Below are 23,772 nucleotides of genomic sequence, written 5' to 3'. Positions count from 1 at the left end.
TTAAATAGCAACAGACTACAGAAATAATTTTTTTAAGAGCAAAATTAATGATTTGCGTTGTTAAAAGTTTAATTGTAATTGGGCATTATTTTGACAACTGGTTTAAACCATAACTAGTAAAACAAAGAGTAAAGTACTAAATGATCTCAGTTTGAAAAGGAATACTATGGTCATTTCTAAGCCCTATGTTGTGGTTGGCTTGTGCAAGTTTGAGGTGGTGGACTTAGTAAAGTCCAGGATGCAAGCTGACACTTTGGTCAGCTAATTTCAATAAGTTTTTAAACAATAGGAAAATATATTCAAATCTGGAGTATAGGTCAACTAGTAGGCCTACTACTAAATCTCACTGGACTTTTTGGTTTGAATATTATAAGAATATTATATTTATTTGTCCAAGATAAGATCAATGTGTAGAAGATCTTGAAAACATTTACTTTTGTAAAAAATACCAACACACCATTATTATTAATAATGCAAATGAACAATAATCAAAATCATTCCTGTGGAGCATAGGGATGCAACCACACCTCTCCACCATACTCAGTTTTGAGTGCTTCATCAAAGTTGTATCCAAAATGCAAATGAAGAAGCCTGACTATTGCTATGAGCTTTTAGTTTGCAATGTCCCTTTGTGTGTCCGTAGCAAATCTTGTAACTCAATTTTGAACAACTTCTAAAAGTTCTAATGCAGTGATTTTGTTCAGATAACTTCTTTGTGGGGCAATGCATGAATATCTATTTTTTAATCTAATTAGACATTGGATTAGTCATTCAAATCTGATTAAACTGGTTTGAAACTAAGGGGAAATAAGATTAAATAATAACAAATAACAATAACGCGATAGATTAATAACAGAAGGGGAAATAACTAGCTAGATTGTTTGCCCAAGTGTCTACTACATAAATGGGGTAGACAACTGGTCGGGTTTGAACTATATTTATTAATGAAAGGGGAGATAAGATTACTAGCAACAGCACAATCAGCTCACTGTAGAGGGTGAACTGTTGTCAAGGTTGACAAAGAAGGGGCAAACAGCTGTCTTTTAGAGGGTAGCATAGCATGTGTGGTAAGTACTGGAGCAGGTGAGAGAGTGGTCTGGTGCAAAATTTTACCGTGGGTTGTCAAGTTTATTTCCTTCTCTAATCCCACTAGCTTTTTACACTACAGAAACTGTTTATTAAAGGAAAGATAATTATTACATTTTTATGTACTTTACTGTGTGTAGCCTAGCTTAGTCTTGACATTTGAAATATTTTGTAGAAATGAATCTCACATCTAGGCTTACTTGTACTACTCGTAGTTGAAAAGTTATTTCCAATAACAACTGCAAAGCTTTAAATAGAGAACAGAAAAAAGAAAGTACAGAAACTTTTAAAAACATTTATTTAAGCAAACCAAATGTAAAAATGAAAAACAAATGTTTCAATTAGTTAAAAAAACTAAAGCCTCAACCACATTTCCTTTATATTCCCTCAAAACTCTTTCTGCCCTTGTTCTTGATATTTCCATTTCTTGTACCTAATTGGAATGTAAGTTTCACATTTTATAATAATTGCTAAAGATGTTTATAAGAACTTAAAAATATGTAAGCTATATTTTAAATATTAAAAAATCGCTTACACTTACAATATAATCAACATCATCTTTATTTATCTTGACTTTTGACAGTTCTTTCTCCTTTTCATGTTTAGCTTTGGCCTCTATATTCTGTCGATCACTAACTACACGCATAGCCTGAAATTATATGTTGCAAATTTAGCCTGTGGATTTGTAGAATTAAATAGACTAGCATTGTACCACACCAAGGAAATACAAAACTTTTGGACTTAGAATAACTCTGCTTGTCCAGAATATCTCTGCCTTCTGACCTGAAATTGAAAAGGTGAGTCCTTTCTGGTTCAAGGCACCTAGTTTCATGTATGTATTCACCAGGAACACATTAATTTTTGCCAGTTAACCTCTGTCAGATCAGTTATTCCCTGTCAGGAACATTTTATATTTGTGCTATTTTTGGAGCTCATTTATTTAAATAATTGATGGGGGGAGGGAGGGAATTTTTATACCAGTGTCCGATAATAGAATCTTCTTTAAAAAAGGGGTGTTAAGTTACTGGTAGCTAACTAAATACACACATGGCTGGCTAATGCCAATGGGGTCATCCATAAATGACGTCATGCTTTTTTTTGACAATTTTTACCTCCCCCCTCCCCTCCATCACAAAAAGCCAGACCCCCCCCTAAAATGACATCACACCTCAGCCTACAACCCCCCTCAAAATTGCAGTTGAATTTTTTTTAAACAGCTATATTTTTCCAAAAGCTTGTCTGAACTCTGTCAAAATAGAGTATTTTAATCAATTGTTATTACAATTTATTAACACAGTTTTCTAAAACGCAAAATAACATCTAAAATTCGTCTTCTAACATTGCTTTTTTTAATGCAAAAGTGTGACGTCGCACCATCTGAACCCCCCTCTCCCTCATCACACACCGTCACAAAATTACAGACCCCCCCTCCCCCTACGAGTGTGACGTCATTTATGGACGACCCCAATGCCATAATTTCTAACCATACAATTAATGACTTAGTCGAGATTACAATTCTACTAACAAACCAACACACCTATTTTATGGAAGAGTCTATTATCTGTATCTAAAATCATCCATGGAAGGTTCTAAAAAAGGGGTGTTGGGATACTGGTAGTTAACTAACAAAGTTAAATACACATCTTGCCTATGTTAATAAATAATAAAACTACCCTTATTGTATAGTATTGAGATTACAAAACAAACAACCAAACAGTTAACTGCGGGAGTCTATTTTACAAGTGAATTATTAGGCTAATAGAATTTCTCAATTTAAAATTTAAAAATAGATCTAGATTCTAGATCTCAGATCTACTATTTCATCTATCTATTAGGCCGGTTCGTCACTTAGATGGCTGGATTGACCTCTGACCCTGAAACGTCACGCGTCGTTTTCTGACGGTTTCTACGTTTATTTTAGGGGTCCTATCCACGACAAATTAAAAAACTGTTTATCTCTCCAATTCTCATCATTATTTTAACACAAAATGCTAATAAAATGGATAATATGCCTTAGAATGCCAGAAAAAATCGCGAGAATTGTGTTTGTAAATAATGAGAGGATTTCTAGTGGAGCACTCTCCGTAAAAACTGAACCGCGGCCAAAAACGACCCAATAACGGGGAAAACGGCCCTGATAACACTAAATTAATATATAATTGAGATAATTATCATGTATATTTACAGTATTATCGATTCTACTTTCCAAAATCTAATTCCAAAATGAGGTACCCACGCTGACATTTCTATCCGCTATTTTTAGTATCATGACGTCATTGCTACGCTAGTTGCCAGACTGAAACAACTAGTTTTTGTTTTTTACGGAATGAACTGTTAAGTCTAGTATTTTAATTATTATTAAATATTATTCAATTGTAGCATGTGCGGAAAAAGTAAAATTATGGACATTATTATTGTATTAGTAATTGTATTAGTATATTGATTTTTTCTTCACTGTGGGCCGACCGTTGCTGCATTCGTGACCGGTGGTTAACCTCGTCAACGCCGCGTGGCCTATTCGTTTATATAATCAGTGATGCTCGTTCAGTGGCCTTTTTCAGCGCTAGGCCTAATTACGGGCGATTTTTAGACTTAATTGATTGGCCGTTAGCCTTTTTCATTGCTGCGTATTTTAAAAAATGCTCGTTCAGCGGCCTTTTTTTTTTTGGCGCTAAATAATCTGTTTACGGGCATTTTAAGCGTTTATTTATTTATTTTTTAAGCTAGACGTAGATCTAGTTAAAAAAATATTTTTTTATACAGCTGGCTGATATGCGAACTTTTAAAAAAAATGACCGAGCTCTAAAAAAAAAATGACCAGAAGGGAAATATGTCTGTTTTTCAATTAGCTTGAAGAAGGGGGGGGGGGGGGGGGGAAGAGAGAGAGAAGTGAAGACACCGACCATCTCGTGTACGCGTGTTCATTCTATGACGTGTACTATAGGCCTGCTGAAGTCACGGTGACCCCGCGACCGTGGTGGGATTTTTCATCCACAGGATAGTAAACATAAGCAAGCAATCACGCGAGTGACGATGTTTGGAGATTTTATTTAAAAAAAAAAAATCACATACGTCATTTTTTCAAGATGAAAAAAAAATGTAATGTAAAAAAAAAAAAGACACTAATACTCATGTATGAACCTCAGCTGCCACACTGTTGACTCAATATAAATATAACGAAGTGACTACGCGTCTCGCAAAGCGTGGCCCCTAAAGAATATACTACGCGTCTCGCAGGTTTGATTCGCCATCTTGCAATTGAAAATGCTTATTTTTGACTTCTCCATCACATCCGCTGTGGTCAAGTCAACAGTGTTCCAGCTGTAGTCTGAAATTTATGGACCCGGAGTTCAGAGTTCGAAACCGGGGTTACCTTTTTTTTTTTTTTTACTTTTTTTTTTCATATTGAAAATATGACGTAGACTATGATTCTTTTTTTTTTAAATAAAATTTCCAAACATCGTCACTGTCGTGATTGCTTGCTTGCCTTACGTTTACTATCCCGTGAGTGGAAAATCCCACCACGGCCCACGGTCGGCGAGGTCACTGTGAGTTCAGCAGGCCTAAAGCATACGTCATAAACGTTCACTCGAGATCGTCTGTCTTCACTTCTCTCTTCCTCCCCCCCCCCCCTCCCCCCTCAAGCAAGTTTAATTTTTTTTTTTTAAGTTCACGTAGGATAAATAATATAGACTTAGATCTACTATCGCTATAAAGGACAGTGTGATTTAGCTAGGTTGCTGCTAGATCTAGGACTATCATCTGACCCATCTGACCTCACAAACTTTCCTGTACTGTTTTTTTTTTTTACAAGTACTAGACTCTTATGTGTTGAAATAATATAGAGATCTAAATAAACTTAAACTCGATCTAGATCTATTTCAACATTAAATTGTAACCACGAAAAAAAAATCGGGCAGTCCCGATATCTGTTTTTTTTTTTAGATCGCGTGCCACCTAGGGTAAAGTTTAAGCGTAACGCGGAGCGAACTGCGCAAAGGCGGCCTTACGCGTCACGCGGAGCGAACTGCGCAAAGGCGGCCTTACGCGTCACGCGGAGCGAATCGCGCAAATGCGGCCTAAATATAATGTGATTGAGTGTAAAATGTATTTGTACTTATAAACTATCTTAACTCTTAACTATTACTATCATATTATTTTATGCATATTTATTATTTAAAATTAGAATTTGAAATAAACATATTTATTATGGTCATTTGATTTATGCAGGTGTTCATTACTTCATAAAATGGTATGAATAACATGTAGAGTAGAAATTAATAAATAATAAAATAACTAGATCTAGTTTTAAAATCAACCAGTTGCTTTTTGTTATTTTCCGGTGAGTAAATAACCTAAGCTGACGCAATTACCATGGCGGGAATTAAAAGCTCGTGCACCCAAGTCCACGACGTCATGTTATGCCGGTCGAGGAGCAAAAACGATGTTCTGACTTTCATTTTCCATTCTCGGAAAAATTTTAAATTCTCTCTTTTCTCGTCAACCGATTAAGCTAGATATTTAAATGTGGTGTCAAATGTTCTCTTAAGGGGTAAGGAACTTAATGGTGTATTTGAAATAACAGAATATTTTATTTTTAAAAATCCATAATTCAACCTACTATCTATTATCTATGTCTATTGTATTCTATTTGTGACTATTTTGTTGGTCATTGGTATCCACAATCAATTTAAAAATTAGAAAATTTAAAATGTATAGGCCTACTCACATCTTGAATATCTTGAGCAGCTATCTCCTTTTCTTCTTCGTAATCTGTGACTTTTTCAAGATCAGCAGCCCCTGCATCATGTTTCGCGACTTTTTTACCCCTAGACTCAGATTCTGCGTCATTTTCTTCAACTTCTACCTCTTCCACCTGTGAGTCGTTTGAAGCCATCTTTTGTTTGTTGTTGTGACTGTAACTAGATGTATCTATATTCTAGATTTAGTCTATATATAATATAGATCTTGATTCTATATGGTTATAGAATCTATAACCATAATCTAAATTATTAAACCTGTTCTTGGTCTAGCAACCTGACATGTAGAGCCTACAATCGTCGACAGTTGTCTCCCGTGTTTTGCCAGGTAATAAAAACAAAAGCTGCCATATATATTGTTTTTCTATTAAATAAAAAAAATAATTTTAAAAACACAAATTCCTTATAATTAATAATAAAAGATTAAAACCATTGTTGGTAAATAAATCCATAGGTTTTAGTGCCAATATTCAAAATATTCTATAGATCTTTATATATATATATATATATATATATATATATATATATATATATATATATATATATATATCTACATAATGAAAAAAGTAAACAGTATATTAGTTTTATGGAATAATGCTAAGCCGTAGTGCTTCAACAAAAACTAGTAAAGTCAAGGATATTGGTTTAAAGTTATATGGGGTATAATCGGTGTCTGATTAGTAACCAACTTTCGTCATTTGATTAGCTGCTAGTAGTCTGATCGGAAGTTGGGGATGTAGTATATTATATGGATTTGGGTATGATTGTAAATCCATTCTCTAATCGTTTACTGAACACTTGGTAATCAAGCAACAAGAAATCGGTAGCATTTTCAAAATAATTGTATAAAATATTTATTATACTGGTCGTGCGAAATAAATTTAAAAAATAACTTTATGTTGTTAAAGACTTGTCCTTAGTTACCCATTGTTTTCTTAAAAAAAAAAAAAAAAAAAAAGAAAATTGGTTTGTAAAGTCCCGCTACTCTATTATTTTTAACCGGAAGTTCATTAGATTTAGCGCCTGCAACAGTTTCTTAACAACAAACCTCTGTTTATTTATTGTTACTGTATTTTACCTTGATTATTTTTGTTATAATTATCCTTTCGTTTCAAATAAAAAGGCCTAATCTTCAAATTAAAAAATGCGCAGAAGAAAGGTAATCTGTAAACCATATAATATATACTATAGTAATGTGAATATTTACCTTGAACCTTCTTCACCACCACCCCCTCCAACGATTTACTCACGACATTTACTCATTTACTTTAGGTAGATCTAGAATCTAGTAATTTTAGTTAGTAGTAACATAAGAGTGAGTTTTATACCTAATAAACCTGTTAGTTGCTTGGTGTTGAAGTTTAGCTTTACATACATTACATTAGGCTTTTTGATGAGAATTACAGAATGATTTTTTTATTAAAAATGTATCAATAATAGCTTGCACACTAGTAAACTAAGCCAATTTAGCATATTTTAACTTTCTGTGCAAAGTCATTATTACTGAAAAAAATTCCAAAGTCAGGTCAGCCTGTGGCACCCTCCACTGAACATGACAGAAGGAAAAAAAAACTTGACCCGTGACCTTCATTAAAACAGAATTTGCTTTTGTTTTTTTTTCATTTTTAGTAAATATGTGCTTAATCTTACCCAATAAGTGATAAAAATTTGAAAATTAATTTTAATTACTGTTGTAAAGTGAGATAAACAGCTTAATAAACACGTGTTTTCTTGAGGGGGTGTGGCACATCCCGACATCGCATTGTTTGTAACTTTATATTTGTGTTTTATGACTATATTTGTTCACAATCAGCATGCTATGCTTTTAATTTTGATAAAGGGTAAGTATACCAAGTTACAAAACCTGAAATCTAACTAATAATTCATGCTTTCAGTTTAAAAAAATAATGAAAACGATCATCAATGAAGAAAGCGTAAACATTCTATTTTTAGGTGTGACATAAAAAACAGTCATAAATCTAGCCGAATGATTGGATTCTTGCGCGTCACACATTTTCCCGCGCTTCGTGTTCACCAAAAAAGATTATAATAAAATGGCATTATTATTCTTACAGAGCATATCTCATGCCTACCATAAATTATTACCAGTTTATTGTAACGTGTGTAAAATTAATGCTTTCAAGTAAAAAATAGCAATAGTCTGGTTAAAAATACCTGCGGTATTTTATAGTTATTTGATTCGAAAGATAAGAATTATATAGAGCTACTTTCACTAAGGCGCCGCTTGCGAGACAAACATAGAAATTAGGCCAAAAGTAGATCCGACAATTCTTAAATAACAGACTTAAATAGAAACGGATAGTTCCGATTTCTTAAATTAACGATGGCTTCGTAATCATTAGTTTTATCGCTCTACCCATTAGTGAAAGCGAAACTGGTCGCCATTTTTGGTAAGCGCATGAGCCGTGAGATGGCTTCAAAACAACAAACCCGGAAGCTGTGAATTCGAACGGCCTAATTACATAGATACATAAATTTATATTGCTAGCTTAATGGACACAAGCGAGAAAAGTCTCAAAGGTATTTGAGAGGTGTATAAATTAATTTAAAATTCTTGCACGGCGTAGTTACAATTAATATGGTTATAAAATCCTGTCTGTCTGGTTTTTTTCGGACTTTACTAAAGATTGGACGTATTTGATGTTTTTAATATTTTCGGTAACTAAATAAAAATTTAAAAAAAAGCAAAAACAATTTGGTTTTCACGTGTAATGGCGACATAAACAATGGCATTCTGCTATTGGATAGGCTGACAAAATTTGTATTGTACACATTGTAAGCTAAAAATAGAAAACTAGGTCATGGGGTTTTTAATTTGCATTGTTATTTAAAAACTTGATCAGCAAAGTTTTGTAAACAAATAGTTATCGATCACTAAGTTACTGTACAGCCAATCAATATTTGTCTTACGAAAGTGAAACATCCAGTTATAACTTAGGCTTGATGAAAATAAATAGAAATGTAGCCTTAAACTCAACAAATTATTTTCTAGTTCTCTGGATTTGCAACTTTTATAGCATTTTTTCAAAAAATATAAAATTTCTAAATTAATTTTAGGCTTAAGTTTTTATTTTTTATTTTTTTTTACGGTCTAAATCTAAAAAGCACGTTTTTATTCCATGACAACAACACTATGGAAGGAATCTCGTCAACTCGCTTGTCTCCATTAAATTAAGCTTAATGCTGAGAAATCAATTTTTGTTTTTTAATAAAAGAAAATATGTAAATGGCACTAAATGGGAGATCAGATAACACCAGGAAACAAAAACAACAACAACAAAAAAAACAACAAAATGATCTTGGAAAATTGTATTTTGGAAAATCATTTCACAATGTATCACAAATAAAAGATACAATAATATTATAATTTCAGCACCAGAAATAATACAGAATTCTAAAACTTGTAGTGTGTAGCTATAATAGGCTAATCATAGGCCTAACTGTAGGCCCTATAAAGTTAATAGACTTAATGATTAGGCCTAATGCAGCTAAATAATGCAAGGTCTGAAAACAGTTCTGAGGCTATACTATTATACAGGCCTGTGGAGCGTCTGCCAGAATTATTTTGAAGGTCATAATTACAAAATTTCAATAATAGTGTTTACAGTGTAAAGATGACCTGAAACTTCAATTACATTATTTTCTATAGGGGAACACAATATATCATTTTGCATATTATTAATCAGATATGTGATGAATAAAATGGTTTAAAAGGTCATTTCCACCTGTTCAATGTTCGGATAATTAAAATATAGAATGGTTTCTTTTTATTTTAATGGCATTGCGATGTGGGTTGGGCACTCTATGATCTGCATTCCCTATACAAATAGTCTTAATTTCAGATACAATGGAATCTCAATTTTGAAAGAGTGTTGTTTTAGATGTAAAAAAGATCATGATTTGATTGGTCTTGTGAGGATTAACTTATTTATCTTCTGATTTGTTGTGTGAATCTTATTTGCAATAGAAATCCATCAGTTTTGTAGGTCATGTTGTCTCTGATGGTATCACCCCCCAATTTATCATAAAAAAGACATTTTACTATTTTGTTTATTAAATGAACTTATTATGAACATTTTCTACAATTTTTATTTTTTTATTATTGATTAGGAGTGGCATACTTAATTTTTTAAATATCCATTGTTATGTGATATTTTATCTAATTAAAAATGCTTGATTTTAATTAATTATTACTTTTTTTTTTACTAATTGTCAATTATCAAATTTTAATAAATGTTTCAGTCCTATATTCAAGTGCAGCTTGGTTTTAATCTGTGATTAATATTATTTTCAATATAATACCACATTATTTTTAGTGAATTTATAAACTTCACATGAGTTAATTCAGTTTTAACCAAGCATAGAGCTCCTTTCATTTATTGCGTTTTTCTCAGAAACCACTTTTTTGGCACCTCGTGCACAATTTTCTAAAAAGTTACAAAGCTAAGTGGCTGAAATTTGGTATATATGTTTGGTATGTACCATTCTTGAAATTGATCCACTTTTATTCAGATATTCCAAAAATTGTTGAAGATATTGATGTTAATGTAACCCCCAACCCCTAATTTTTTCCTCACATAAAAGTAAAAAATTCATAAAATATTTAGTGTCCATCTGAATTAAATAAAAGTGGAATAAAATACACACCATTAAATTACTAATATAATTGACATTTTTTCAGTTCTTAAATGTGAACTCTTTTTATAATCGTGCAGTAAATATGTTACTAAATATAGTAACAGCTGCCATTTTCAAGGTCATTTCAAGGTCCCACCATTTTTTAACTATATTTTCTTACTCATTTTCATATGCAAAGTACTGGTATAAAATATTAGCCTCCTATGTTTATAAATGAAGAAATTTCACTTTTGGGGTGATACCTAGCCCTAAATCTATATACTACTAAAAGTCAAGTTTGTTTACATGTTTGAATATTTATTTTTTTGTTTTTTTGTTTGTTTGTTTGTTTGCCTGATCAAGTATCCTGATATGTTCGGCTCTATGTGGAGAGCTGTAAAATAGTATGTAGGTAGAGAATAATTTTTTAATGCAGACAGACTGTTAATCACAAATTTATTTAAAGACGTTAATTAATTAATTGATTTATTCATAGTTAAATTAACCGTATTTTTTTAAAAATGTTAATACTTTGAATAAACTTTGTGGGGATAGTGACGTCCCTTGATGTGTTTACATTTTTGGTTCAATAAAAATGGCGGACCCCATCAAAGACTTTGTGGCCCATTCAAAAGTTTAACGCGTTACAAAGCTAATTTTCTGTCGGTCATAACTTTAACAATACGTCCGTTTGCTGTATTTATTACGTTCCAACACTTATATCAATTTTCAACTGTCTTTTTCATTTAGTTTTACGATAAATTTCTCTAGATCTAAAGATCAGCTATCGAAGGAAATTTATGAATCTAGCCTAGATCTAGATCTAGCCTAGATGTAGGTCACTAGATTCAATGTAAATTCTACATCTAGAATCTATTTCAGGCCTTAATTATTTTATATAAATCTTTGTTTGGCTTATTTAAGATAAAATTTAATTTGAAAGTTAGTACTACTAGACTTATTTTTAGATCTAGATCTAGAATCTATACGCGTAAATCAAGTTGCATAAGGAGACACATAGTATAGTATAAAAATTCACTTGTGACGTCACGAGTAAATAGCTAAAATGGTAGCGTAGTCAGCTCTCATGCAGGAGGCACGGGTTCTAGACCAATATGTCAATGAAATTTTTTTTTTCAATTTTTTTTTTTAGATGTGAATGATAACGTTGCCTATCTGAACTTGGCAAGATACAGGGCAGGTGAAGTAGAGTTCATCTGTTTCTTTGTCCTAAGCATATGAAAGGATAGTGTGGTCAGATACATGCTCGGCTGGAATTGTTTTTTAAACGATAAAAACATGTTGTCTGAGACTTGGCAGGACACTGGGCAGGTGAAGTAGAGTTGAGTAGGTCACCTGTGACGTCAGTTTATGAAGGGATAGTCCGAAATCGGTGTTTTCGGTGTTTTTAAAAGATAAAAAACATATATTTGAATGTGGGGTCTGTTTTTTGTGACGATAAGTGACACTGCAGTAGCGTACCGAGGAGGGGGGGGGGGGACGGTAGGGGAGGGGAGGCGGGGGGTGGGGAGGGGAGGCGGGGGGGGGGAAGGGGGGGTGGGGAGGTGGAGGGGGGAAGGGGGGGGGGACATATGTTGGGGCGCCAAAATGGTTTGGAAAAATAAATTGATAGGTTGAGGGGGGTTCAAATCGAAAGTTTGAGTGGGGGGGGGGTGCACATCAAAAGTTTGAGGGGGGGGTTCAAATCGAAAACTTTGTCCCCGGGCGCCGGGAAGGGTCGCTATGCCTCTGAGTGACAGACGTGATGTTTTTTGATGGATGACCCCCGAAACCCACAGTTATCCAACGGATGACGGGTATTCTAGTACTTTTTAAAATTAAAAAATAAAAAAACCATCACCAAGCAGCAATTTTCACTATAGGAAAAGCATTTATTTTGTGAATGAGCTAGATTCTACAAGAAAACACTTAAACTTGTTGTTTCCAGTAAATGCTCAAAAAGATATTAAAATCTTAAACGTCCAAAAATAGAAATAAACATTAGAGTGCAAAAAGGGGACAGAGTGGTCTAGCGGTAGAGAGCTGGACTACTTACACATAAGTCTCGAGTTCGAATCTGGGTTCAAGTCAGTAGACAATCCCTGAGTCCACCCAACTCTGATGGGTACCTAACTCACGTTAGGGAAAGTAAAGGAGGCTGACCACACTATCTCTGCAACAAGACTCAATAACACAAATCGCCGTTACCTGCTTCTATGGTTGTGCTGACATGTGTCTAGGCAGTTTCAGTTCTACAAACATTACTATTTAAATATGTAATTATTACAATACATGGCAACTTTTTAAATTACTTGATTTTAAAATAAAACTAGATTTATATCGTCTTAATGTTGGCACTTTTGGAGAAGCATTTTTGACAAAGATGAAAGGGGGTTATTAGATAAATTAAAGATTAATGTGGAGTAAAATTAACAAAATAATAATATAGCCTTTCTATAATTTGGAAATATAATCTATTAGGGCCCTGATAATTGTTTTTAAACATGCTTTAATTGTTATACAATGTAACTGACATTTTTGTAAACCTTTGAAAGAATCCCCCCCAATCACAATTCAAACTAAGAAAACTCATTGATCTGATAACTTAAGTTTGTTGATAACGAAATCTCCTAAAGATGGACTTGACTTCGTCTGTCCAAAATAAACAGGCAGTTATATGCACATTACAGTGCTCAAGATATTTACTTTACATTTCTTTCGTTTAGTAAAATATTGCTTTGTTCTGCATGCAATTTTAAGGGTAGGGGTAAGAATCCAACAAAAAAATGCAACTATATATTTTGGCCCTGCTCATTTTTTATGCTTAATCTCATTGTTTTTGTTGTTATATTATTTACTATGAATAAATACATTTAAAAGCTATGTCATTCACAACAATGCACTATTTGAATCATTATGGGTTAACAAGTAATAAATAATAAACCGCGAGTGATCTCCCCTAAACTTTCTCGAATATTCTTATATAACACTACGGGGGATGGCAACTCGGGATATGTACAATATTTTTAATCCATTTTTAATTACTTTTTATAATAGAATAGAATCTCATAGAAAAAAAGAATTGCACACCAAGTGAACGCCAAACAAAATGTGCATAATAGTGTGGGATATTATTGGTACTTTATAAATTCACATTCGTTTTTTGAGAAATCGGAAATAGCGTAAATTACTACTTCCGGTCAACTGAAATTACTAAAAATTTGATAGAACACAGAGAATCATATCTTTTACTTATATGTGAAATTTCATGTATCTATCTGAAATAGTACTCAAGTTATAGGCTCTTGAAAAATTCAAAGTAAAAAAAGTTCCACTTCTGGTTTATCAGAAATCACTGAAAAGTTTATACTGATCTACAAATTTGATATAATACTTATTTATGAAATTTCATCAACCTAGCTGTAACGGTACTCAAGTTATCATGTTTACAGACACACATACACACACACGGCCAAAGGGACAAGATTGCAAAATTATGTTTTTCCAACTCAGGGAGGTGTAAAACATCGTTTGCAAAAACTCACTGAAACTAGACCTACATTCTTTTTCTATATCACAAAATTATTTACACTACAATAGGAGTCATTATTCATCAGCAAACAGATTTTATTCAGCTTTAATTTTAGTGATTGTGTAGTGAATGAATTTGAGCCTTAAATTTTGTGTTTAGTTCTAGTTTCAAGAAGTTAAAATATTTCATTTACTAAATATTCCAAAATTTTGTTAATGTTGTTTTAGAATTTAATATATCTGCCTCCTTTAAATTAATAAACTTATTTTGTAGAAATACTTTTGATTGAAATTAATAAAATACCCAAGCCAATATATTTTTTAAGTCATCACACTTAATTCATGATATTTAATTGGTATTTTGTAAAAGCAACAACTCCAACAAAATGTGTCCATTTTAATTTACCTAATCTAATAATTCTGCTTAATTTGTCGAATATCTCCATATAAAGACAAGAAGTTTCATTTTATATTGTTTTTATTATGTGTAGCGGTTACGTGGCGACTCTGCCTCAGAGGAAAGCGAAAACTCAGTTGGAAATGAAAGTGATGAAGAGCAAGAGCAACCAACACGTATGACACGTAGATCTGCAGCTTCATCTTCCACTAGTAAGTTATGACTAGTTAAAAACTATGAAAATTACATGTAGTTTAATGTTTACTGAACTTATTATGCTCTGTTAAAAGATCCTTCCAAAGTCATGCCTAAATTCTGTTATTGTTTGTTTGTAAGTTAATTGACCTATTTCCTAGATAACCATTGATAGCTTTGAAGTTTGAACAAAACTAATGTAGATTAAACAATTCTCCTGATTGCAAATAATTAACAGCTATTGCATTGAAACAATTTAGGTACTATAACTCAAAAAGATTCACCTCCAACAAAACGAAGAAGAGTAATAAAAGAATCAAGTCAGTCAGAATCTGATTCAGAAGAAATAGCAGATGTTTTAGGTAAATCTGAAACTAGAGGCAAGTCAACTCAAAGAGGGAAAGCTGCTAAAAACAGTGGTAAAAAATCAACATCCAAAGCAAAGCTTTCATTTGTTGTAAATGATGACTGCAATGGTGATATAGACTCAGAAGATGGCAACTCTCTGATGGGTTTTACTGAGAGACGTGCTACCCCTAAAACAAACTATGATGAGACAAGTGCACATTGCCCACTACCTGGCTGTGATTCAAAAGGTGATGGTTAACTAAATTATATAGAGTTCAACTCTTTTTATTGATCACATGTCTTTAAAACATGAATGCTTGATTTACCAAGCTTTGATCAATCTCTTCTTTAAAGAATATTCTTATTTGAAAACTTTATACCTATTATTTTTAGTTATGAATAAATGTCTTATATTTTCTTCTCAAGGTCACCTTAGTGGCAGACATGAATCTCACAGGACATTAACCTCTTGCCCCTTGTTTCACAACACTACGGCAGAAGAATGCAAGGTAAATCTTCATGATGACTGCAAAATACATTAGATATCAGCCTAGAAGTACCTTTAATTTCATATTTAACCCTCGTTATGTTTATTGCAGAATCGTTATGAGAACAGGCTGAAGAATGTTGAAGACCGAAAGAAAGTTGTAGCTGAATTAAAAGATAGAAGAGGGCTAAGACACCAGGTATAGAAAGAATGATATTTAACTTATCTCTTTGATTCCCCTTCTACTGCATCCCTTCTACACATATTGTGTGCATTCAATATGGTGTTGTGTTCACTAATAATGTATAAAATTTGGTTATTTTAAATCTGTCAGATTTTTAGCTATTTAGTTATTTCTTTGCTTTGTCACTAATATCGTTCAACGTGTAGTAAAGCACATTGCGTTTTGACCTATAATTATTTTAGAAATTATTTTTTCCAAAGAAGTATAACAGTTAACATATACAGGCCTATAATTCACGTGAAACAGGTACCCATGGCTAGTTAAGTCACAAAGTCTGTACATTTGCAGATCATCATATATCAAATTTTCTTGATGATTGATAGAGATACCCCTACCTCCCCATGGTAGCTGAACTAGGTAAAGGGTTAGATGCTGTTCCTTTAACACTTAATTTGTCATTTGAATTCAATGAAATTATTTTCAGAAAAAAAAATTCTCAATGATTTTTTTTATAGTAATCCTTTTGTAAATTAAATGCATTTTCTTCCTTATTATTTGTGAATTGATCCACCACTTGTTCTAGAATAAAACATCATGCATGTTATTTCATTGCAAATTAAAACAAATACAATGAACAAAAACATAAGTGTATGGGTGATGCTAGTGATTACAACAAGTAAAAATCTGTCACCTTGTTTTTATATGCTGTTGCATGTAGGCTGGGTATTTGAGACCCAAAAATAATTAGCCAGGTTATGCATTGTTAACTTACAGATTGTTTACACTGTTCTCAGGTTTAAAAGGTTAAAGTATTCATTCACTTTTTCTGTGAGAAAGATTTATTTCCTTCATTTTTATTGAATTTGGTATATTTTTTTTCTCTTTAAGACCTTAAGTGAGTCCCAGAAGTTAAAATTTGATAAAATAACCAAAGCTCGCAGTAAAAGGCCTGAAATAACAGAAGAAATGAAAGAAAAACATAGAAAACACAAGGAAGAATTTGGCAACACAAGACAACCACTTATTAGTGGATTGACCTCAGAATATGATTATGAATTATTTAAAGAAGCACAGTCAAGGGCCTGTGAATTACTGGTAAGATTTTGTCACCTAAAGTGATGTAAAACAAGCTAATGGTTACAAATTTATAATTGTTAGAGTCATTTAGGGATTGTGATTCAATATTTTAATACAAAATATGAAAAGGTGTTAGCAAACAATGACTTAACACTGGTATAATTATTACTTAGCATTGCTTTCTTTTTATCTTTAGCAGGCCAATAATGATTTGGGGGTTGTCCATAAATGACGTCACATTCGTAGGGGTGTCCGGTACTTTTGTGACATTGTGTAATGAGCCGTTATTTCACGTTTTAGAAAACTGTTTTAATAAATTGTAATAGGAATTGATTAAAATACTCTAAGTTGACAGAGTTTAGACAGGATTTTGGAAAAATATCGTATTTTAAGAAAAATTCAACTGCAGTTTTGAAGGGAGTTGTAGGCTGAGATGTGACATCATTTTAGGAGGGTCTGGCGGTCTGGCTTTTTGTGACAATGTGTGACAGGGGTGGGTGGGGTAAAAATCATCCCTTATAACAACCTTGATTAATATAGGCATAATGGTGATTTATGTTCTTAAGGGTCTTAAGTTATGTGACTGTTTTGACCATTATATCTTACAAATGGTAGCTACAGTGAGGTTTCTGCAAAGAGTAATTTTTAAAAAATAGGTAGCATTAGTATCCTCACAAACTGGAGACAATTTCAGTTACATTAGACGTTTAGGTCCAATTTCTTCATCAGCACACAACAACGTGGTTCAAGACTAGACAAAAAAGACAACCAGTAACATAATTTTGGTCTAAGCTTGACAGTGGATACATGTTTTGTCCAAATGCCATAATAAACGAATTAAAAGATGTGCGTTTGAAGAACGCTAGGGTCAAAAAGTCTATTGTATCTGTTGTCTTTAATTTGTGAGGATACTAACACTACCCATTTTTTATTACTCATACCATTATATCTTGTATTGTATCTTTCCATTAAAATGGCATGACGATTATTTTAGTTTTAAATAAATAGCATGCTAATTGTATTATTTAGACAAATATTGTTTATCCCCACCATTTACTGGTTTTAAAATATTTATTGTCTAATTTCCCATCTAGTTGAGTTTTTTCATCTAAGTTCATTTTTTTATGTTATTTTAGTTCATTTTTTTTTGGTTCTTCCTTCTGTTTGATTTGCTTTTGTTGTGTAGAAAGGATTGGGAATGTATTCCTTCTCCTTATGCCAACAGGAGCACCAGATAACACAGCACTACGCCAAGTCAGACCTACAAGAATATAGAATTAAAAAGTTAGAGATAGGATGCTTTGAAATCAATACTTGGTATTCATCTCCATACCCTGAGGAGTATGCTAGGCTTCCCAAGATCTACCTTTGTGAATTTTGCCTCAAATACATGAGAACGGCAACAATATTGAGGAGGCATATGGTAAGAAAAATCTAATTTATTTTTCAATACTTTGCTCATTTTGCTAACAAATTTAGCTTTTTGCATATCATGTCACTGAGATATTTGGCAGACATTTTTTTAATATTTCAGGCCAAGTGTTTATGGAGACATCCACCAGGAGATGAAATTTACAGAAAAGGGAATATTTCATTTTTTGAAGTAGATGGGAAAAAGAATAAGGTATTTTTTGGACTATTTAATTTAAACAAAATAAGTTGTCCAAACCAAAATCAGCTATTCTTTACAAACATCTATTGTGTATTTTCTTATATAACTTTTACCCTGAGATCTAGGACGCAAATTTTATTCAACATTTTCATTGACTTAATGGCACCAAGAAATATTGACAGGTATTAATAATAAATACAAAAGTACCCACTAAGCATTACTAGACACATCTGACATCTTTTTGTTTTATTTTTAATGCAGTTATGTAATTAATAGCATTGCATTCAAAATAAAATTTGAAACCTACATTTCTTACAGTTTTGCTTAGTGGGTAAAAGTTATATAAGAAAATACACAATAGATGTTTGTAAAGAATAGTTGATGAGAAACTAAAGATCAGCATCAGAACTTATTAAGCACAACTCACCAAAAAAAAAGGGCCCTCAGTGGTGCTTTACTTGATCGTGCAAACTCTATCCAGTTTACAACTGGTTAGATTAAAAAAGTTTTTTTTACTGATGAGCTGTACATTGGCATAAATAGTTTATAACTTTCTTTCATAAAAATTAGATCCAAGGTAGATATGAACATTTCTTCACATTAAATTAAAAACCTGGATCTTCATTTTCAAATAGTAATGGTTTTTATGCCACCAATTTGAAGGAGAGTAAAGGTCCTATTAAAAGAATGATAGTCAAAAACATACAAATTTAGATTTTATTTCTTTTATGTATAGTTAGTAATAGTATGTTATTTCTTTTTTTTTTTTTTTTAATTTGGAGGTTGACTTCCAGTTAATTCTTTTTTAAAAACTATGAAAATTAGCCTCCAAATGCAGTTTCAATAACTTGCTATCATAAGTAATTTATATTCCTTAGGTTTATTGCCAGAATCTCTGTCTATTAGCTAAACTGTTTTGTTATCATAAGTAATTTATATTCCTTAGGTTTATTGCCAGAATCTCTGTCTATTAGCTAAACTGTTTTGTTATCATAAGTAATTTATATTCCTTAGGTTTATTGCCAGAATCTCTGTCTATTAGCTAAACTGTTTTGTTATCATAAGTAATTTATATTCCTTAGGTTTATTGCCAGAATCTCTGTCTATTAGCTAAACTGTTTTGTTATCATAAGTAATTTATATTCCTTAGGTTTATTGCCAGAATCTCTGTCTATTAGCTAAACTGTTTTTGGACCACAAGACTCTGTACTTTGATGTAGAACCATTTCTTTTTTATGCCATGACAGAAAATGACTCCAATGGTTGTCATTTAGTTGGCTACTTTTCCAAGGTAACATCTCTGTTCAATCACTCAGCCTTATCAGACAAATATATTAGATCTATTATCAAACTCATAAATAAAGAATTTAAATAAATATTTATATTTACTATTATACAATATATTGGCTGGCACACATTTTTCTATTTATTTATCCAGTCTGGTTAGCGGTCTTAGTCTAACTCTAAAGTTGTTTCACTTTAAAGTTGTGTGCATATATTCTACTACTTAATATATTATATATAAGCATATATATATATATATATATATATATATATATATATATATATATATATATATATATATATATATATATATTGCAGAGAATTCATAGCATATTGTTTCTCTTAATGTTATAATTTTAAAAGTTTATATTGTCTGCACATATTTTTTTTTGTCTGTTACTTTTTTTTTCTAAAGGTAACTGTCTAGTTTCTTTGATTTTTTTCTTTTATTCTTTGTAATTAATCTTTAATTAAAGTACTTAATTATTTATTTACAATGACCCAACCAATTTCAGGAAAAAAACTCCTTCCTGAATTATAATGTGTCCTGCATCTTGACTCTGCCTCAGTATATGAGACAAGGCTTTGGGAAAATGCTTATTGATTTTAGTAAGTATCCTTTTTTAATAGAACTTGCTGGGTAATTCATGCGTGTATTTACTATGGGTCACTTCTATGGCAAGATATCTCTAGCCCAACTTAGTTGCTGATAGCACTGTTTTTAATTGTTATTTTACATTTTAAAAACTTTGTGAAAGAGTAGTATTGAAATATTTTTTTTTTGTGTAATTGTGCAAAATCAAGTTTTGCCATCTTGTCTATGTCTGTCGGTGTAAACATGATAACTTAAGTACTGTCCTATATGTAGGTTTCTATCAACTTTGAGCTATATCCTGTAACAGGAAGTGATACTTAATCTATATTTGTGTTCTCAGAAGCCTTTAGAATTTGATAATTGTATATCATATTCTCATAAAGCAGCATATTCTAAGATCTTATTGCCTTGTGTTTTCTTGAAAAACAAGTGATTTTGTAAACAAACATGCGAGATAGATTGTGGAGCTCACTCTTGCTTTTTATCTAGTGTTTAGAGACCATTGTGCTATGATTATGCATTCCTCAAACCAATTAAAGAAACCTTTAGCCAAACAGTTAATTATCACAGCGATAATGATTTTTTCCAGATTCACTAGCAAATAGTACAGAGACTGTAGCAAAAGACCCTAAGCAATCACAAGGATGTCTTATGACTAGTGTGACACCTTCATGCATCAACATATAAAACATCAGACTTTAACACTTGTATGATTTTCTCTTACTCGCTATTATGGTTATCATTCTCGTTGCAGGTTATCTTTTAAGTAAAGTAGAAGAAAAAGTTGGTTCACCAGAGCGTCCTTTGTCAGACCTTGGTCTGCTTTCCTATAGAAGCTATTGGAAAGATGTCCTCCTTGAGTATCTGCATAAATACAAAGGCCAGGAGATTTGCATCAAAGGTTGGTTTAAATCTGTTATCTATGATCTTTTAAAATGTTCAACCTACCTTTTTGCCTCCTTTGAAGGCTGGCAAGGACATGCATAAAATGTTATATTCTACCATTATCTAGATGTGAGTCAAGAGACCGCAATTAATGCTAATGATATTGTCAGTACTTTACAAGCGCTGGGCATGTTAAAATACTGGAAGGGAAAACATCTTGTCCTTAAAAAACAGGTATTTATCTTATGGCACACTTTTTAAAATGTGATGTTAAGTTCTTCTACAATCATGCATTTAAACATAAGAAATATTATGTTATTAAATAAACAATGTATACATTTTTGCCCAAGCTAGTTTTCCACTTCTGGTAAAACATTTTGAAAGCAGTAGGGAGTCATCCATTTATGATGTTAGGGTGAGGGGGGGGTCTGAAAAAGTCAACCTGTTGGGTAATGTAATGAAAAAAGTGTGCTTACAAAATGATAACATTCATACAGTAGTGCAAGCAAATAGGACTAACCACCGCAGGTAATTAAATCATAGAATCTGTTTATAAAATGAATACCTCTTCTGTATTTAAAATTTCATGTGATTGTCATTAATGGATGACCCCCAAGATATTTTATTTGATCTAATCTGTACATTTGTGTATTTTCATGTTTACATCAACTCATACATACATTTTAAAGTGATTTTTAACTGTCATTTTGTAATGTTGAGTTTCTATCTCATTAGGATTTGATCGATGAGTTTCTGGAGAAAAAGGCAAATCGTCCTGTGGAGTTTGCCAGCAAGGTTATTGACCCAACTTGTTTAAAGTGGACACCACATAACAAAAGAGACTCTCCAACTTGAAAGGATATGTGTACATTGTAGCTTGTATTTTCTTTAGAATGTCTAGAAAATCTCTGAAGTAAGGTCAATGATGTAATAGTTGCACTTCAGGTTTATATAAACTTCATTCTGGTTTGTAAATATGGTCTCATACTTTTTATGGCTCTAATTTTGAATGTTCTATCTCACAAGAGTGTATCACATTGTGTTTGTCCCATGCACTAGCTTCCTGTCAGGATTTTTGTCAAGCTTCTACTGTACCAGTAGTTCTGGTCTCCAAGTGATATTTTCCTCACATACATACATACATCACAGAAACTTGAATGTTCTCAAACAATGGACCTGCTGATGATCATAATGAGCCCTAGCCTGGGAAAGTAAAGACCACATGGCATAATGTTGACCACACTTCATCAGCCCTATCAACCAGATATGTACACAGGGATTTTATAGTAGTATACACTTTGAAATACTTCATTTTACATTCTTTGAATTAATGTTGTTTAGTTAATTTTTTTAGGCTGAATAATGCTTATTTTACAACAAAACTTATTCAATTAAATTTGTTGAACAGTATCAATATAATGCAATTAAATAAAAATCTTTCTGTAAAACAGCCGTATATAACCTAGAAGAAATCTTCTATTGAGGGAAATAGCAAGCAGAAGATAGTATACTTTTAAGCAACATTTTACAATTCACTCTTAGCTTTTTTCCCACTAATGCTGCAACCATTTTTTAAGTTAAAATTGAAATAAATAACTTGTAATTTTCACTTTGGAACTTGTTCAGAGTGCTTGTTCCAAGACTTTCTGTCTTCATCCTAACTATGCCTGCTGCTTTTGTTTTGAAACATCCATTGCTGATGCTGCATAGTGATAAACACATGTGTCTGTCATCAGATCTAGTATAGTGATAAAACAAGATAACATTGAAATAGTTGAGTGCCCTAAAGTAAAACTTTATTAGACCTTCTAGTGTCCAGATTACCTCCAGGATTCTAGCCACCTTAAGGCTGCAGTAGTAACCATTTGTATTTTTGTGTTGGCTAACTATCAGTTGCTGTCCAGTGTACAGATCATTTTTTATTATTTTTTTTCTCATTTTTTTTATTACCTTCAATGATGACTCCAACAATTGCAATATTAATATGGTTTATTTGTACTTGTTTTTTTTACCACTGTACACAATTCTTACATCAAAACTACACATCCATTTGACTTGAACTATCTGTGTAGTCCTTAGGTACAATGTTCTTACATCAAAACTACACATCCATTTGACTTGAACTATCTATGTAGTCCTTAGATGCAATGTACTTACATCAAAACTACACATCCATTTTATTTGAACTATCTGTGTAGTCCTTAGGTGCAATGTTCTTCTCATACAGGATCTATACTAAATAAGTTGTCTTCTAAAAACATTTCACTATACAGTACTTTGGACTGTTGTAGTGTTAAAATCATACTAAATATGTGGAGAAATCATTTCTTTTTCTAATTCATTTTTATACAATTCACTTTATAAATATTTTGGTATGAAGTGCAACTATTAAAATATAACATTGAAGGATTTCAAAAATTCCCTTTTATCTTGTCGTTTGTTGTTGTTCAAAGAATTGTATGGTGAAGAAAGGCAAACTTTCTCCACATACATCAAAGCTTGCTTATAATATATAAGCTTCTAAATCCAAGTGGGTCACTGAAAGCAATAAATCTCAGCTGAACATTAAATAGAATCTGTACAGCCCTCAGTGGGCCACTCAAGATGATACAAATACAATAAGTACAGCCCTCAGTGGGCCACTCAAGATGATACAAATAGAATCTGTACAGCCCTCAGTGGGCCACTCAAGA

General features: G+C 32.3%; 2 protein-coding genes across 5 annotated transcripts; one reads left to right on the top strand and one right to left on the bottom strand.

Moving 5' to 3' along the window:
- Positions 1–1,367: 1,367 nt before the first annotated feature.
- On the bottom strand, positions 1,368–6,181 carry LOC131956131 (huntingtin-interacting protein K). 2 transcript variants are annotated; one of them, XM_059320556.1, is made up of 3 exons: positions 5,816–6,181; positions 1,622–1,735; positions 1,368–1,519 (listed from the first exon to the last, which is right to left on the bottom strand). In XM_059320556.1, the coding sequence occupies exons 1-3, from the start codon at positions 5,981–5,983 to the stop codon at positions 1,424–1,426; spliced, it is 378 nt and encodes a 125-aa protein (XP_059176539.1). In that variant the 5' UTR covers positions 5,984–6,181; the 3' UTR covers positions 1,368–1,423. The 2 variants fall into 2 exon arrangements, with proteins under 2 accessions (XP_059176539.1, XP_059176546.1); XM_059320563.1 differs by having other exon boundaries at positions 1,628–1,735; positions 5,816–6,179.
- On the top strand, positions 1,864–23,491 carry LOC131956113 (histone acetyltransferase KAT7). 3 transcript variants are annotated; one of them, XM_059320548.1, is made up of 13 exons: positions 1,864–1,883; positions 14,507–14,624; positions 14,868–15,203; positions 15,382–15,464; positions 15,555–15,641; positions 16,515–16,721; positions 17,890–18,126; positions 18,238–18,327; positions 19,466–19,606; positions 20,115–20,208; positions 20,949–21,095; positions 21,207–21,313; positions 21,815–23,491. In XM_059320548.1, exons 2-13 carry the CDS (start codon positions 14,591–14,593, stop codon positions 21,932–21,934), a joined length of 1,683 nt encoding a protein of 560 aa, XP_059176531.1. In that variant the 5' UTR covers positions 1,864–1,883; positions 14,507–14,590; the 3' UTR covers positions 21,935–23,491. The 3 variants fall into 3 exon arrangements, with proteins under 3 accessions (XP_059176531.1, XP_059176526.1, XP_059176516.1); XM_059320543.1 differs by lacking the exon at positions 1,864–1,883 and adding an exon at positions 6,854–7,005 and having other exon boundaries at positions 17,929–18,126; XM_059320533.1 differs by lacking the exon at positions 1,864–1,883 and adding an exon at positions 6,854–7,005.
- Positions 23,492–23,772: the final 281 nt, after the last annotated feature.

This window comes from Physella acuta, unplaced genomic scaffold, assembly GCF_028476545.2.
Source record: "Physella acuta isolate Inbredline_101_S28 unplaced genomic scaffold, ASM2847654v3 ptg000079l, whole genome shotgun sequence".
Taxonomy (NCBI): Eukaryota; Metazoa; Mollusca; class Gastropoda; family Physidae; genus Physella; species Physella acuta.
Note: the sequence above shows the minus strand (reverse complement) of the source record. Positions and strands in the feature narration are given on the sequence as shown.